This window comes from Anopheles coluzzii, chromosome 2, assembly GCF_943734685.1.
Source record: "Anopheles coluzzii chromosome 2, AcolN3, whole genome shotgun sequence".
Taxonomy (NCBI): Eukaryota; Metazoa; Arthropoda; class Insecta; order Diptera; family Culicidae; genus Anopheles; species Anopheles coluzzii.
Window position 1 is genome coordinate 32,086,355 of NC_064670.1, and position 14,673 is coordinate 32,101,027.

The 14,673-nt window shown below is 45.8% G+C and overlaps 1 protein-coding gene across 4 annotated transcripts in view; it reads right to left on the reverse strand.

The window, feature by feature from the left end:
• Nucleotides 1-13,281, reverse strand: part of LOC120953771 (uncharacterized) — a 51,505-nt gene extending 38,224 nt beyond the window's left edge. For 2 of the 4 annotated variants that reach the window (XM_040374023.2, XM_040374022.2), the window contains exon 1: nt 11,491-13,281. In XM_040374023.2, coding sequence (XP_040229957.2) covers nt 11,491-11,704 — 214 coding nt within the window. In that variant the 5' untranslated portion in view covers nt 11,705-13,281. The remainder of the gene's footprint in view (nt 1-11,490) is intronic. The other 2 variants (XM_040374024.2, XM_040374025.2) reach the window with 1 other exon arrangement.
• Nucleotides 13,282-14,673: the final 1,392 nt, after the last annotated feature.

A 14,673-nucleotide genomic window follows, 5' to 3' on the forward strand; every position in this document is an offset into this window, starting at 1 on the left:
TCGCAGCGAATGATCGCAAAAAACACAACAACAACAACAACAACAACCACAAGACACCCGCTGTGGCGGCCGCCAACATGTCTAGCGCGATCTCTCGTACGATTCGCAAAAATTCGCTTCACCCTTTGACGCACAGACACACACACACACACTGCCGCTTACATAAACCGCTCCCGCATTCCCCCCCGGCTGTCCGATTGACGTTGGCAGGCAGACGCATAACCTCGAAAAACGATTGCGCGAAGGACACGCATAGATGGGAATGGGTGGCGGCGTGCGCAAGATGTGTGTGGCAGATTGGATCACTTGCGAAACGTGATCGTTTCATTCACGGGCTTCGAAACAACAGTGCGAGAGAGGCACCAGATGAAGAGAAAGAGAGATAGAGACAAGAAAAAACACCTGATCACACCGCTATCAGAGCTACATATTTGGTACCGATCGGGCAACGATCGTACTAGATGGTTATGCTACTGTTCGTTGCGTTTTTTCTCTATCTATTTTTTCTTAGAAAACATTCCTAACTACGCAATACAACGCACTCACACAGATCCTTACCCCCCACACGGACCCTGTCTGCGACAGAACGTGCTGAAATCAAAAACGAAAGCACCGCGTGTTCCGTGTGTCGCACTTTCTCAAAGATCTCGAATGATTTCTCACGCGTGTTGAGTTTATCGATACTGAGGTGGGTTGGGTAGGGAAACGAGAGCCCGCCCGGACCCCCGTTGCAACCCCTGCGGCTAGCCCGGCGGAGAGGCTACAATTACGTCGTTAGCATACATTACTTTACGCACACACGCCATGATGATTAGCACCCATGATTGGGGGATGCAGCGAGTGAAGCGGGGCCGGCAGGAGGTGTGCAATTGTGACGGAAAGCTGCAATAATCAATCATCTTGTGGGACGTTGGGAAATTTTTATAGTTCCTTCACATATCGATTCGGCGCAGGTGAATGACGATAGCAACGATGTGGTTACAAACTACGGCAAGAGTATATCTTACTGAAATGCTGCATCATTGAATGTTCAGTTGCTTTCTTATCACATCAACTATATTTTCAATTATTCTATTAAAAAAGGAAACATATTTGCAGCTGCAATGGTTTCTACAATTTCCAACAAAGTGTGTTCTAAAGAATTATGAAATATTAGCACGTTGTAGACACATTTCTAACGCCATGTTTTCCCATTTTATGTTTTCATGTTTTTATTTTTTTGGCATCCAATTGATAGACTTTGTTTTTAGGGTCAGTAGTTATTTCTAGCGGCGGACGAAATTCGATACGATCCGCACGTCAGCGGCGAAAGAGCTAATGCTAATGCTCAACTAGGAAGAGTTAAGTTGCTGTTTCGCACGCGATGCATTTGCGGCTGGCACACAAGCCAGGAGTGTACACACCACCGCGGTCAGTAACACTTCATAAAACAGTCAACATGGACGCGCGCACTTCTGCCCACAAGTACCACCTGTGCTGTCCCCTCGCTAGGTACACGATTAGGTGTGTGTCTGTGTCCGCCTCCCAAATTTGCGTCATTCGTCGTGCATTGATGAGTCTAAATTCCACGCGCGGTAGGAAGCCGAACAAGTGTGTCTCCCGTCCGGCTTACGCGCGGATGATCTTCCCTGCTTCTGGGGTGTAAATTCACGCCCTGCCCAAAGTAAACTACCACCATCCCTTGCTATCTAGGGGACTGCAAACAAATAAAACACCCAGGATTAGTACAAACAGCAGTGTGGGGTTAATTATTTGTCCGTCTGTCCGCGGTCGCCTGAACAAAAAATAAAGCATGAAACGAGGTACAATGCACAAGTTAGAATGCAACTCTTCACAGCTACCCAGGTTGGCTGTTGTCTCGTCGGCGGTTGTGTTTTTGTTGTGGCTGCGTAAAACCATTTTAGACGATTTACGCTGCCCGTTGCTGCGCACTGCCGCCGTACGTGATCAGCCCAGAAAACGCGCATTCGATGCGCGACGCTTCCGCCACAGATGCATCGCGTCATTTCGAAGATCGTGCTGCAGCTATCAAAATATGGCGATGGGCAGCGATGATCCATACAGCGCACTACGACTGTTCCCTATTCAAACTCAACCACCCTCTCCTCTACCGCGTGGCACGTGCCATATTGCACCCTGGAGGGTGAGCGAAATTTTCCAAATCCCACCTCAATACGCTGCGCAATAACCGACCGACACACAGCTGCACAGAATTTCGCACAAATGGCTCCGGGACGGAACGTCGAACGCCCCGACCAACGCCCCGACCAGTTAGCGAGGTGTTAAATTGTTTACTTTCAAATTCCTATCGGGACATTAGAGGTTCCAAGCGACGGCGATGCACCGATGCGCTGATGACGTCTACCCTCCGGGCCCTCTCCGCTGCCAATCTGCTGTGAAACTCTTTTGGAAACATAGCCAGACCAAGTTCGTTTGATTAGTTTGGTGTTGTGCTTAAAAGAAAACTGAACACAATAAATTGTCCCTGATCAAAAGTGTCTTTGAATGTGAGCTAGCTGCAATGAATCGCAAGCGCGTTCGGTACACGTGCCATCGAGGAGAGCGGGAAGCGATCGTGGAGGTGGGACTTTATTTGCTGGCACTTCATTTACTGACACCTACTCGCCAATGTTTAACGACCAAATGTTTAACCGGTGTTTATTGTTCGCCGCTGCGGTTATCTTTTGCCCATTACACGGTGCTTCGTGATTCACTTGCCTGCGTTTTGACCAAACTAATTTGATTAGAGATGCTAAGTGTGTATAACAAACCTCCGCTCTTTGCAACACGAAGTTCAACAGTTGACAAATGCGTTTTTCCTCACCAAAATTCACCCTTGGAGTGTACCATCAAGTGTTTGAATCGATTAATATGCATCACAAACATATCACATGTGTCGCAACGACGCCTTTATAAATCCTGCCCGATTGCCCTTCCCCCAATTGCACCCTCCACTCCAAAGCTTTGCAAGCTTATTCACGCCATTAGCAATGCACTAGCATCAGCAATATCGGACACGTGCCATTCCCTTGGGGTGCCTGTGTGCTTGTCTTCGATCCATGGGTGTGTTTGTGTGTGTGTATCAACTACACACACTTGAACGAGGCCGCGTATATTCATATCGAACTCTCCTACACAACCATACGCGCACGGTGCATTTAAATGCAGTTTGGTTCTGTAACAAGCCGATCGCGGCATCGTTCTCGGCAACGCATGAAGCATCACCATGCTCGGCACGATTCGAGGCCAGCCCTGCCTGGGGGTGGGTGTCGGGCCGGCTCATAATAATAACGGACTTTAAGGGGCACGATCAATTTACTAAAAACAAACCATCGCCATTGAATCGTTATCGCTCCACGCCTCTTAGCTTCAAGTGGGTGTTGGATGCGTTTGAGGCGCTTTGTGCGATAACGGTAAGCTTAAATCTGCATCTAAAGGTAAGCCAATGAGCTGAAGGGACAAAACACGTGGTATTGCAATATGGTACGCAAGTAGTATGGATGCAAGTAGAATTATGGTAGGAGCATCGGGAAGTTTTACTATCAACGAGATATTTGTTAGGAACTTCTTGTTTAATTTCAGTACGATTCTATTGAAGTACGCCTATGATAGACTTAATTATTAGAAAACAGATTCACAGGGCAAACGTAAACAAAATATAGAAAGACGGCATCCCAAAACATCGAGTTTGTAGCAAAATTAGTTCAATTTAATCACTTAAAATGAAAATAATATACTGTTTGAGTAAGAACATTTCATGATCGGTCCGTGCGAGTCTTGTTACCAAATTCCACGCTGCAATGATACTCCAGGCATATGACGCAGTGCCAACGCGCAGAAACGAACCATACGGACAACATAAACACTTCCCCTTTGCCGTTTGCTGACTTGAAGCATCAGCCGACGAACAGCGCACACCTACTTCCGCTCGAGCAAAACAGTTCTTACCATTGCACATTCCGATGCCCGATTCCGATGTCTTCGTTTGCGCTGATTCAGATATCACACATACACACGATGCTCAATGCCGCTGGAATTTAAACATACGAATTCCAGCACCACGTGGAACGCCGTAATGATTGCCATTGGCCATCCTCATATCGCAAAACCGTAGGCTGCACTAAAAGGTTCGCGTGCCCACGCGATAGAAAACGTGCACCGATTCTAAGCCACGGGGCAAAAGGGGAAAGCCGAGGGGTGGGGAAGTGGTGTGTCACCCTGTCGGGTGCATCAATTATTTGCCATCGTCACTCGCACAACAATCATCGACAATAATAATCATCGCACCCTCGAGCGCAAGCAATTCTTACCACGCCCGGGGCGAGGGCAAGGGTTGTGGGAATGGGTAAAGCGCAGGGCTCGCCACATTGTGCACAATGGCACTCTATTAGACTGCAGCAGGCAAGTATGGCTGTTGATAGGCGGTTTTGAGTGCTCCATCCATCGGGAAGAAGGCAAACAAATCATCGACTGGCACGTGGTGGATGGTAATTGTTGGGTACGAAATTTCTTGGCTCGGAGAGACGCATGCACAATCGCTCTGCATTTGAGAGTGTTGTTTTATATACCATAGTAAAAATATTCATCTAGACATCCTATGATTGAGAATCAGATTAAGGGTTGCATATTTGTTAAATCTTCTTTTTTTTGCCACAATCTGCCGCAAAAGCGATAAACGCTATCAAGTGCACAGTTATTCGGTACATTGATTTGACTTTTTCGATCCGTCCGTCCATGCACTCGCTTCATTACCAGCTTTAACTAGACCGGTCAGAACTTCTGCTGCTTGATAAGACAGTGGGAGCAGTGTACGAAAACACATCCAGGCGCACGTAGTACCACCATATGTTAACACAAATTCGTTTAAAATCATTACCAATGACCCCCGGAATGGACATCATTCAACCGAGCGAAGGGCGGTGCAAGATGCGATGCGTGTCTTCTAGCCCGGGCTGGTGCGGGAAGGTGTACCCCCCGTTGCGGAGCAGATCGTAGCCCCAACGTGATAAGAGGAGCCAGCAGCGGCAGCTAGCTGTAAACAACGTGAGCCTCGTCAACCAACCACACTGTCAACTGGCGCGCGATAAGCCGGCGTGTTCGGTGAGAATCTGGTTTTCTCACACCCGGTCACCCGGCAGACTCAGCTGCTGGTGTTGCAGTTGGGGAGATTCTCTTTTCTAACCACCCGCAGTCCCGTTTGCCAGAACAGCTTGATGGGAAGATTCCATTCGCGTGCATGCATGCATCGAGTGAACGGGTGCATCAATCGCTCACTATCGCAAACCTTGGCTTAGGAAGCAGCACAGTAGGCGCTTGGTTTAGTTGTTTGCCGACTATACCCTATTGAGGTTTAGTAAGCGCTTGGGATTAATCAATGGAATTCAGGAAAACAACGAGCGTAATGAGGCTTGCACAGTTAGAGCGGCAGGCACTAGATCATATGTAATATTTTAAAACATTGAAAATTTAAAACGCAAATCTTAGCAGAAGGAAAATAATTGCGAACCATGATCAACCTTGTCTACCATACCCCCTACACCATGTACTGCGATGCACTTCGATCCGACAGTCCAACAACGATGACAACAAACGATCGTACGTGACCACTTTGACGATCTAAGCGCACTATGTTTGCTGCACCGCAGCGATTGCGCGTTGAGTGCAAATTTGTGGCCAACTTCTGCCAGAGAGCTAGGGCGAGCTGCAATGGGGCAGGAAGAAATTGCGAAGAATCACGCCACCTCAAACGTCCAAACACGCCCGCAGCAAATCGGAAGCGAAATAATGCAAACCACGCGTGATCAAAAACCCCTCCGAGGCTTGTTAAGTGGCGCTAGCTAGTGGTCGTAAAAAGTGTCGCATGGCTTACATTTTTTTATTTGCTTTGGTCTAGCTATGCCATAACTGGGTCTCTGTTTTTGCGTACAAGAACAGTAACAATAACAAATGCAATAACAGTATTAATAATTTTTTTTTGATTGATTGATTTGACCGTTGATGTTGTTTTATTTCCTTTAAACAGTATATCAAAAATGATGCAGTGCAATTCGTATTGTTCCTAGAATTGTTGGATATTGTACGCAATAACGTTTGCATTTTTAAAATATGAACAAAAATTATCACATTTTTTAACTAACGAAATGTTAATTGCACCTTCAATCATTTTAACCCATGAGACGGAAACAAAAATTTGGAAGTCGTACACTAACCGTTATGGCTGAAAAAACTGAAAAAACTTCGTTAAGAAGTTTGCGGGATCAAATAACGTCACCGCGCCACAATGAATACGGATATCGTGCGGCAGTTTTTGGTAGTCAGTTTAAGTCCGTTCCGGTATATATAACCATCTTGGCACTATTATTATACAACAAACAGATCATTTTAGGCGAATTTCGGCGAGATTTCGATATGACTCCTTAGTCAGCGAACCGGTCCAACACATCCCAGCTGCGTTCCGTGTAAAGACCAGATTATACAGTGTAGACAGTACCATATACAGTCTTGCGTCGTATTGGAGGCTCAGAAAGGCTCGAACTCTTGACGGGCATGTTGTGCAATTCGGTTGTACCACTTGCCGGCTATACCACGAGACCAACTGAGACCAGACACGTAACTAGACTATATAAATAATTTAGTCTGACTACTCTAAGAACAGGAAGATAAATTCAAATCAAAATTGAACACTAGAACAAAAGTGTATATTTTTTTAAATTAATTATTTCTTTATTCGTATCTGTCTTTAAGTATCTGTCCTCCGTGGCCTACATACATCACTTAAAACTACAGGACCTTTAACTAAGCGTTCCTATGATTTAGAGCAATGTATTCTTTTAAATGTCGCAAAATTTTTAAAAAATTATTGATTTTAAACAAGTGTTGATTTTGTATATTAAGGCTGGTATGACACACAACAGCGTTCGTGATTAACAATCTTAGACAGATGTACACTATATTGAATTTAACGTCAATTGAATGTTTGAAATGCCACACGAAAGGTGTGTTTGAATAACATAAAAGGTCAGTGCCATCGATTGCAGGAAACGGCAAACCAAAACATAACCTTGCCTAACATAGCGCATTTCAGCGCACTACAGGTAAAGATGTATTTACATATCACTCGAGAGAAAGTGAACGCATAGTTTGTAGTTTTTATACGTTTAGGCGTACCGTACACGGCATGCAGAACTTCTCAACAATTGAATCTTAATTATTTACAATTACACATTACAATTGACGCTTATCTAGTTCAATAAAATCTCAAATCTTAGACTTACGGGGAACAAAGAAAAACTATGTCAAGTGTAATATTTTACTGTTTAAAAACTTTATATTTAATGCTCCATATTTCTAAGAGTATGTTGAGTGATATCATCGATAAACGATATTTCACACTCACTTTCACTCGACCGCTTAATAGGCCTTACGAAGGGTAAGAACACACCGGCACACTCTAACCACAAAAATATGCACTAGACAGTTTAATCGCGTAATGAATTCGCGTCATACCAGTCCCACCCTTCAATACAATAAAGCACCGTAACTATCGGCACAGGGCAGCAAAAACTAAACGCGCGTGCAACGATTATTGGAGGATTCGCTCGATTAAACTGGCGCCCGGCGACAATATCCGGTTTCAGCCAGATGTCTGCAACAGAACCGTAATGCAACAGAAGGTGTAGAACGGAAGCCAGCACAAAACCAAGTCATTCCTACATCTGCAATCTGACAGCCGGCTGCTATTGAACAGGGAAACCGAACACTTGACACTGCCCCTTCCGGCAGGTCCTGCTAGACGCTGCTAGACCTTGGTATGAATTCCGTATTCCTTTTTCAGAAAGCTGGTTGACACATTTTATGACAGGCCTTGTGTTGATGGAGCATTTGCAGTTTGTAGTTCCAATTCATTATTTACATTGCGGTGTTTAATATCTTTCAATTAGATTAGCAGCTCTGAATTCCATTAACTGTAGATAAGTTTTTTTGGAGTTTAAGATATATATTTTAATTGTAATCTTACGATAAAATTCATACAGTCGTGATGAATACTTATGCATATCTTACTGTCTGTATTACTGTATGTTTCAGTCGAAATAGGTCACTGCATTTGATCTGCGCTTTACGATTAAAAGTCGCTAACTTACTGCTGACCCACATTTAATATCATTCGCCATATCTCGCTAACCCTTTTCGTACCCCGCTGCCTAGCTATGCTCGCAAAACAGAAGCACTGTAACATCAAAGGGTATGCGCTGGAGCTGCTAGGAAAAAGCCATTTCACTTCCACTCGGCTGGAAACGACTCCACTGTCTATACATAGCCACCCCCCGCGACCGACGAGCATCCGTAAATCGAAGATAAAATCCTGCCCACCGAAGGACCTATCGCACAGTCATCACACACGCACACGTGCGTGCCGGTTGTGCAGACAAAAAAAAGAAAGGAAAAGAAAGGAAGCGGCAGCAATGCAGCAGACGAAGCCAGGAAAAACTCCATCCGCGATGCATTTCCCCACTGCTTCCGGCTAACACGGGGCGACGTGCGTGATTTAATTGCGTACGTCGAGACAATTTTTCCCGGCCAAACCGGATGGGGGACGACCGTGTCGCCATCGAGACGGCTGGATAAAACAGAGAGAAGAAGAAAAAACAAACAAACAAACAAACTAGGTTACACAAAGTGCATAGCACTCGGGCCGGCCTACCTTCGTCTACCGTCTTGGCCGGTTCCATGTTGCAAAACCGGCAGGCTTGGCGTTTCGTTTTCACTTCACCGAGCCAGAGCACTTTCGCTGCCAAGATCGCGGCACGATCACGGCAGCATCTACAGCGAGATTCACTTTTTGCTGCTGTTGTACAGCGTGTGATGTACAACCGCCGCACATCCGCATGCTCTCCGAAGCACCGGGGCTAACCCTGGCCTTGAAACTGGCATTCCCTTTTGCACCACCATCGCGCCCGTAGACGACGACCACGGCGACGGCGACGTTTACCGTGGGCTCGCGTGTTCCGTCTCTCGAGTGTGGAAAGGAAGCAGCGAAAGTTTGTCGTTATTGGTCGTCGAGGGCTGGTTGAGCCGAGCGCATAAATATGCTTGCCGTGGGTTCGCTTCAACAAACAGCGCAGCAAAAAAACATCATAACCAGCACACAAACTGTGATGTCTTTCGGCCTGCTGTGCTCTCTCGGCGTGTTTCACGCCTGTGCCTGTGTGCAGTCTCGGAAGTGGGCACCCATGTGTCGCCTGGTGGTGCTAAAAATAGCATTCACCCGAATGCAACTGCCGTGAAGTGCACACAACACTCGTGGCAGTGCGATCGCTTTCGCACGGCCAGGAAGCGCAGTCGATGCACCATGCAAGTGTGTCGTGACACAGTGATTTGTGCGACTAATCGTGTACGGTAGCACTGCTGTAGTGTGTTTTTAAGTACGATTTTTTGTTTTGTTTTTCGTTTGCACCACAAAACTACAAAATCGAACGATATTACGGTAACGGTTTCGTTCCATTTTGCAATTTCGCTGTGAATGAAACATCAAACCATCGAGTGCTCGGAACACCTCGGAATGTAGGTTATGGGTTAAGGGGATTTCCAATACGACAAACATTGCTCTCTCCCTTCTACCCAATCAAAAACATGTAGTATATCGCGAAACAAAAAGGACAAACGTCAGCGCAACAAGAGGAATGGATGAGTTTTTTTTGTTTTCTTCTTTTTCTTTTTTTTGTGGCACTACCTTGGCACATCATCCCATCTGCCAGAAGGGTTGTTTTCTCGGCCAGCGATCAAAATTGGCTGCACGGTGTGTTTTCTAGCCATAAATATAAGGGATGAGTGTGATGTTGTGATGTGAATTGCTCTGTGCGGGAAGATGTGACTTCTTACTCATTTCGTAGGAACTAATAAACTATTCGTAGAATGTGCAAACTGCGCTATTTTCTTGTTGTTTTCCTGCGAATTCTTGCCTTTTGTTTGACTTTCTGGGAATTTGCTCCTAAACTATAGGGTGATAAAAGGCGACAACAGTAACAAATAAAGATTATGACGAAGATTACCTTTAATTTCTGCATTATTACACCCCAACAAAGCAAATAGTGATAATTATTTCGCGTGTTTGGATGCCAATGCTCAAGGATGATCTAAATTTATTACAATAAGAACTGTCAATATCTTAATGGAATAGAATAAGAAAATCATTTGAATGCTTCATTCTTGGACATATGCAGGATTAGTATACCGATAGTAACTATGAATTGAATCCTTACCACTGAATCGCAATGAATCCTTATCACTGAATCGTGTAAAACCCACAACCGTTTTAGGGACATATAATTAAATGTATTCAGAACCTTCAGCGTAGGAACCTCTGGTAGCATTGATCCCCTTGTTATTAATATGCAAATTAAACTTTAAAACATTGCTAAAGGAGACGTCACAATTGCAAGTGACTTGCCGATGACTCGCCCTGAGTCAAAGAGACACATTTCGAAAAACGATCAATCTTTGCAATTAATCTTCAACATCTTTATACTTCTAATGTTTCCTGCTCTCTAACCATCCTTTTAAACTACTCCTGTTTTTGCAAAGAACATCACTGTAAGGTATATTTTGAATAGTTTATCGGTTGCTAGATTTCATAGAACTAGATACTACACTTAAATCTAACTATTACAGTTCCCCTACGCGTAAGAACAATTCTAGCCGCTAGAGTCACCAATATCACGTGACGGAAGCATGACCAAAACAACGCCTCACATCGTACACAGGCAATGGCACTGCGCTGCACGTAAATAGCACGCTGTTACGCAATTTACCCTAAAGAATTCCTTTTCTCATTCCAGATAAGATACGACGCCGTTTAGAATATTTTACAAACGCAGTTACGCCACAACAGTTTCTGCTACGATACAGTCAGTGTAATAACCCACCCGGAAAACGGAAACAGAGCCCAACAAAAATAGCACTCCCTTGTGCTATCCAGATTTTCCATTGCACGGCAGAGCGAAAGCTAAGGAGCTGATGGCATACTGGCTCACTCGCCCAAAAAACCAAGCCCAAGGACACACACGCGTTCCTTGGGCAGGGGTAAAGCGTGCCACAACCGCCACAACGCCGAAACGCAGTTCGGCGTGTGTGGAAGGAGAGGGGTCAAAGACCGCACCGCTGGTGTATCCTTGAAACTGGGACATGCGCCATGACGTCAGCATCAAAGGAGCAGTGGCGTGTACCAACCAACCATTGATGCTGTAAGGATAGCTACGTTTATCTCTTTCACCCTCCCGCGGTGGCGTGATGTGTTTATGCGTGGAGGAATGTATATTCCCCCTCAGTGTTTTGCTTTTCTCTGGGACGCACACACTCGCACGAAAAACGCAAACGTAAACAAAAACAAAGAAACGGCACACAAGGCATTGAAACAAAGAAACAGCTATGCTGGTAGCGCTTTATGAAAAGGATGCTCAAATGTATCTCTTGCATGTAGCCTATTCTACCTACCTTTGCGACGGCCGTACGGTCCCAGAAAGGCAACACCCTTCCCGATCACATTGTCGTCGATGTACTTCATTATCTTGAGCGTGTCCTCCGGCCGCTTCAGCGTGCTGAAGGCCGCCTTCGGTTTGCCCGCGACATTGCCGCCGACCGAACGGAGCGGAAAGTCGTCCCCGCTCAGCGACAGGCTCTTGGTGCGGCTGGCCTTCTTAAAGCTCATCGTGAGAGCGGATGCGCCCCCTCCGTCCCCACCGTCCAGTACGGCTTCCACGGTTACGGGATAGCGAAATGCAGTGGCAGCGCACACACACACACACACCAAACAGTGATCTGGGGATGCTCTTTCCCTTTAGCTGACTTCTACGTCCTACGTTGCCACTTTCCACCAACTGCACTCTGTCCGATAAGGTAATGTTCGACCGGGGGACAGAAGGCAGTCCAAACGTAAGGAATGGTAACGCCACCCGCTTGCCGAGGGGCTCGCGTTTGCTGTTTGGGCTTCCCTTTACGGGTCTAAGTAGGCTGGCAGGTGGTTGATGGGTCGACGACCTACCGCAACGGTGACCACGGCGGCAAGGACACTTGGATCGCTCATACGGCTCGCGGTAGCGCGGAAAGGGCCACCGGCACACGAATTTCCGATTACGAGGCACCGCACACACCACACAGACACACACACGCACGCCCCACAAACACCACACTGAGGGAATACACAGCACTAACAGCACATAAAGAAAGCACTCTCCTGTGTTGTGGCAGACGTTACACACTCTATGCACTTGCTGCTGACCGGGACACAGAATGATTTCTATTTCAGGCAATGAAATCAACGAATGGGAGCGGGGAGCAAAATCACTTTTCGCTTTCCCCCTGCCCTTGGCACGATTGATCACGAGATGCAAAAATTTTCCACTCAAATCTTCTCCTTTCGAGCACTTGCTGCTGCTGCTGCTACGTTGATGACACGGCACGTTTTGACAGGGGCCGTGCGTTTGACACTTGGTGCAAATACAATTGAACGGGGACACTTTTGCACGCTCACCGGACTAAACACTTGGCCGCACCCACCCGCACTTGTTAGCACTGTAGCACACCGACCGAGCGACCTTTGTACAGCGGCTGCTACGCTTGTAGAGAACGCGCTCGTCCTGGTCCTTTGTACGCACACTACGCGCGCGCTACGGTGCTGTGTTAGTAGTGTAGACGCTACGTTTACACACGCTCAATTATCATCTGACTGCGCTGGGCGCGCTGTGTGTACACGATAAAAGCGATTGAACTCACGCGGCTTTCTTCACACCTCGCACAGACAAACGGTTCCTTCTAAGCAGTTTAGCGTTTACCAATACCAACCCCTTCTCACTAAAGCGGGCCCCGTTCTTATGTTCTTCTCAGCCACCACAAGCAGGTGGAAAGAGGATGCACTCAAGGTAAACAACACGCTGCAGCGATGCTGCTGCTGCCCCCACTGGAGGGGATAATTTTGGCGAGAATCCCTTTCCGCGGCCTATCTGCCTACCAGCAGGGCGGGCTCTCTGTGCTGCACCGTAATCGGGCAGGCGATATGGGAGAGGTTTGATTTTTTCCTCCCAAAATACGCACAATATTGGCACCGAAACGACCTCACACAACGATTTACCGTAGTAACCACCGCACAGAGACACACACACGCAGTTGGAATCGGGCTGGGCACGGTACGAAAGAGACAGGGGAGATGGGTTTGTTTTTCTCAAGCAGCCGACGCGTGCTAAGCGGACGAAGCATGGACTTGAATTAAACGTTTCTCACCTACCGAGTACGAGCAAGACCCTTTCGCAAGACGGCCAGCCAAATCCGTGGCTGCGAGTGAGAGCGAATGGTTTGCGCACAGCGGGACAATTGAAGCGTGATAAGGTCAAAAGTAGTAGTGATTAAAATAAAACTTACTTTTGTTCTTTCGTTTTCATTGTTGACCATTGATGGTTTATTAAATGCTGATAAATTACACATTGATAACACAACCGTGGAGGATTGTAAACGATGAATTTTAAATTATTACGAATAATTTGAAGAATTTTATTATATTTCATATGATCAACTGTTACACACAATTTCTATAATTTCTCCAACATAACACCCCAAAAAATCTGCACTCTTTTTTTACATAAATTTATTCCACACGATTCATGCCTTTATGCCACTGTGCGCTGATTCGAGAGAAAAGAGAGAGACCGCCGCACTGTTCGAGAGCAAACGCACTTTCAATCTCCCGCTCTCACTAGTGCAGCTCTTTGTTTGGTCGCGTATCGTCAATCAGCTGTTTTCGTTTACGCAACCACAGCACACACGTTGCTACCGTTGTATGCGTATTGCTTGTGCAGGTGTTAGTAGATCGTTTGAAATGACGTAGCTAATGTACGCAATTTGTAAAAAAAAACGCATCCCAATGTTTCCTAAATAAGTTATCATATTTGATATCATGAGTAGAAACTTTCTATTACTATCAGCACCTAATCTTACCCTATGTACTATGATATACATTCAATTAAAGATTTTCAAAAAGAATGTTTGAAAATTATGTAAAATGCAGATTAGATTCCTTCAGATAAACCTATGCAACCTGTTATTCTAGTTGATTTGTTTATATACTTCGCCATCTACATTGGCCTACTCCACGGATCTTAAACTACTCAAACTGCGATGATTTAAAAAAAATCGAATTTACTGTAACAACACCTATGTACACTTTTTCAACTTCCGCTGATCAATTACAACGCGCTGAATCACTGCCTAGCACGCGTTTACTATCGTTCTCCCTTTATCATACCACCACGTTCCTAAACGTTCGTCAATAGCTCACAGTACGGATCTCCGCCAATAGTTATTTCCCTACAAAGTTGGAACGTTGATGACCCTTCGAGCGCAAGCGAACGAACACGACAATTAAATAGCTGAAAAATCGTATTAAACCGTAACAAAGCGGCACATGCTATTGCACCTTCTCAGCGGCGGCGACTGCCACCTACCACCGATCGGTTCGTTAGATGCCAAACACACACACACGAGGCATATAATTTATGAGCCATTCTAGCCCGTCACTGCCGCAAAGCTTCCTGCTGTTGTTGTTGCCTGCTGCCGCTCGATGAGAAGCTCCAGCTGGCACAGTGCAGGCAAACAAAGGAACCACCCAATGGTGCTAATTTGTATATC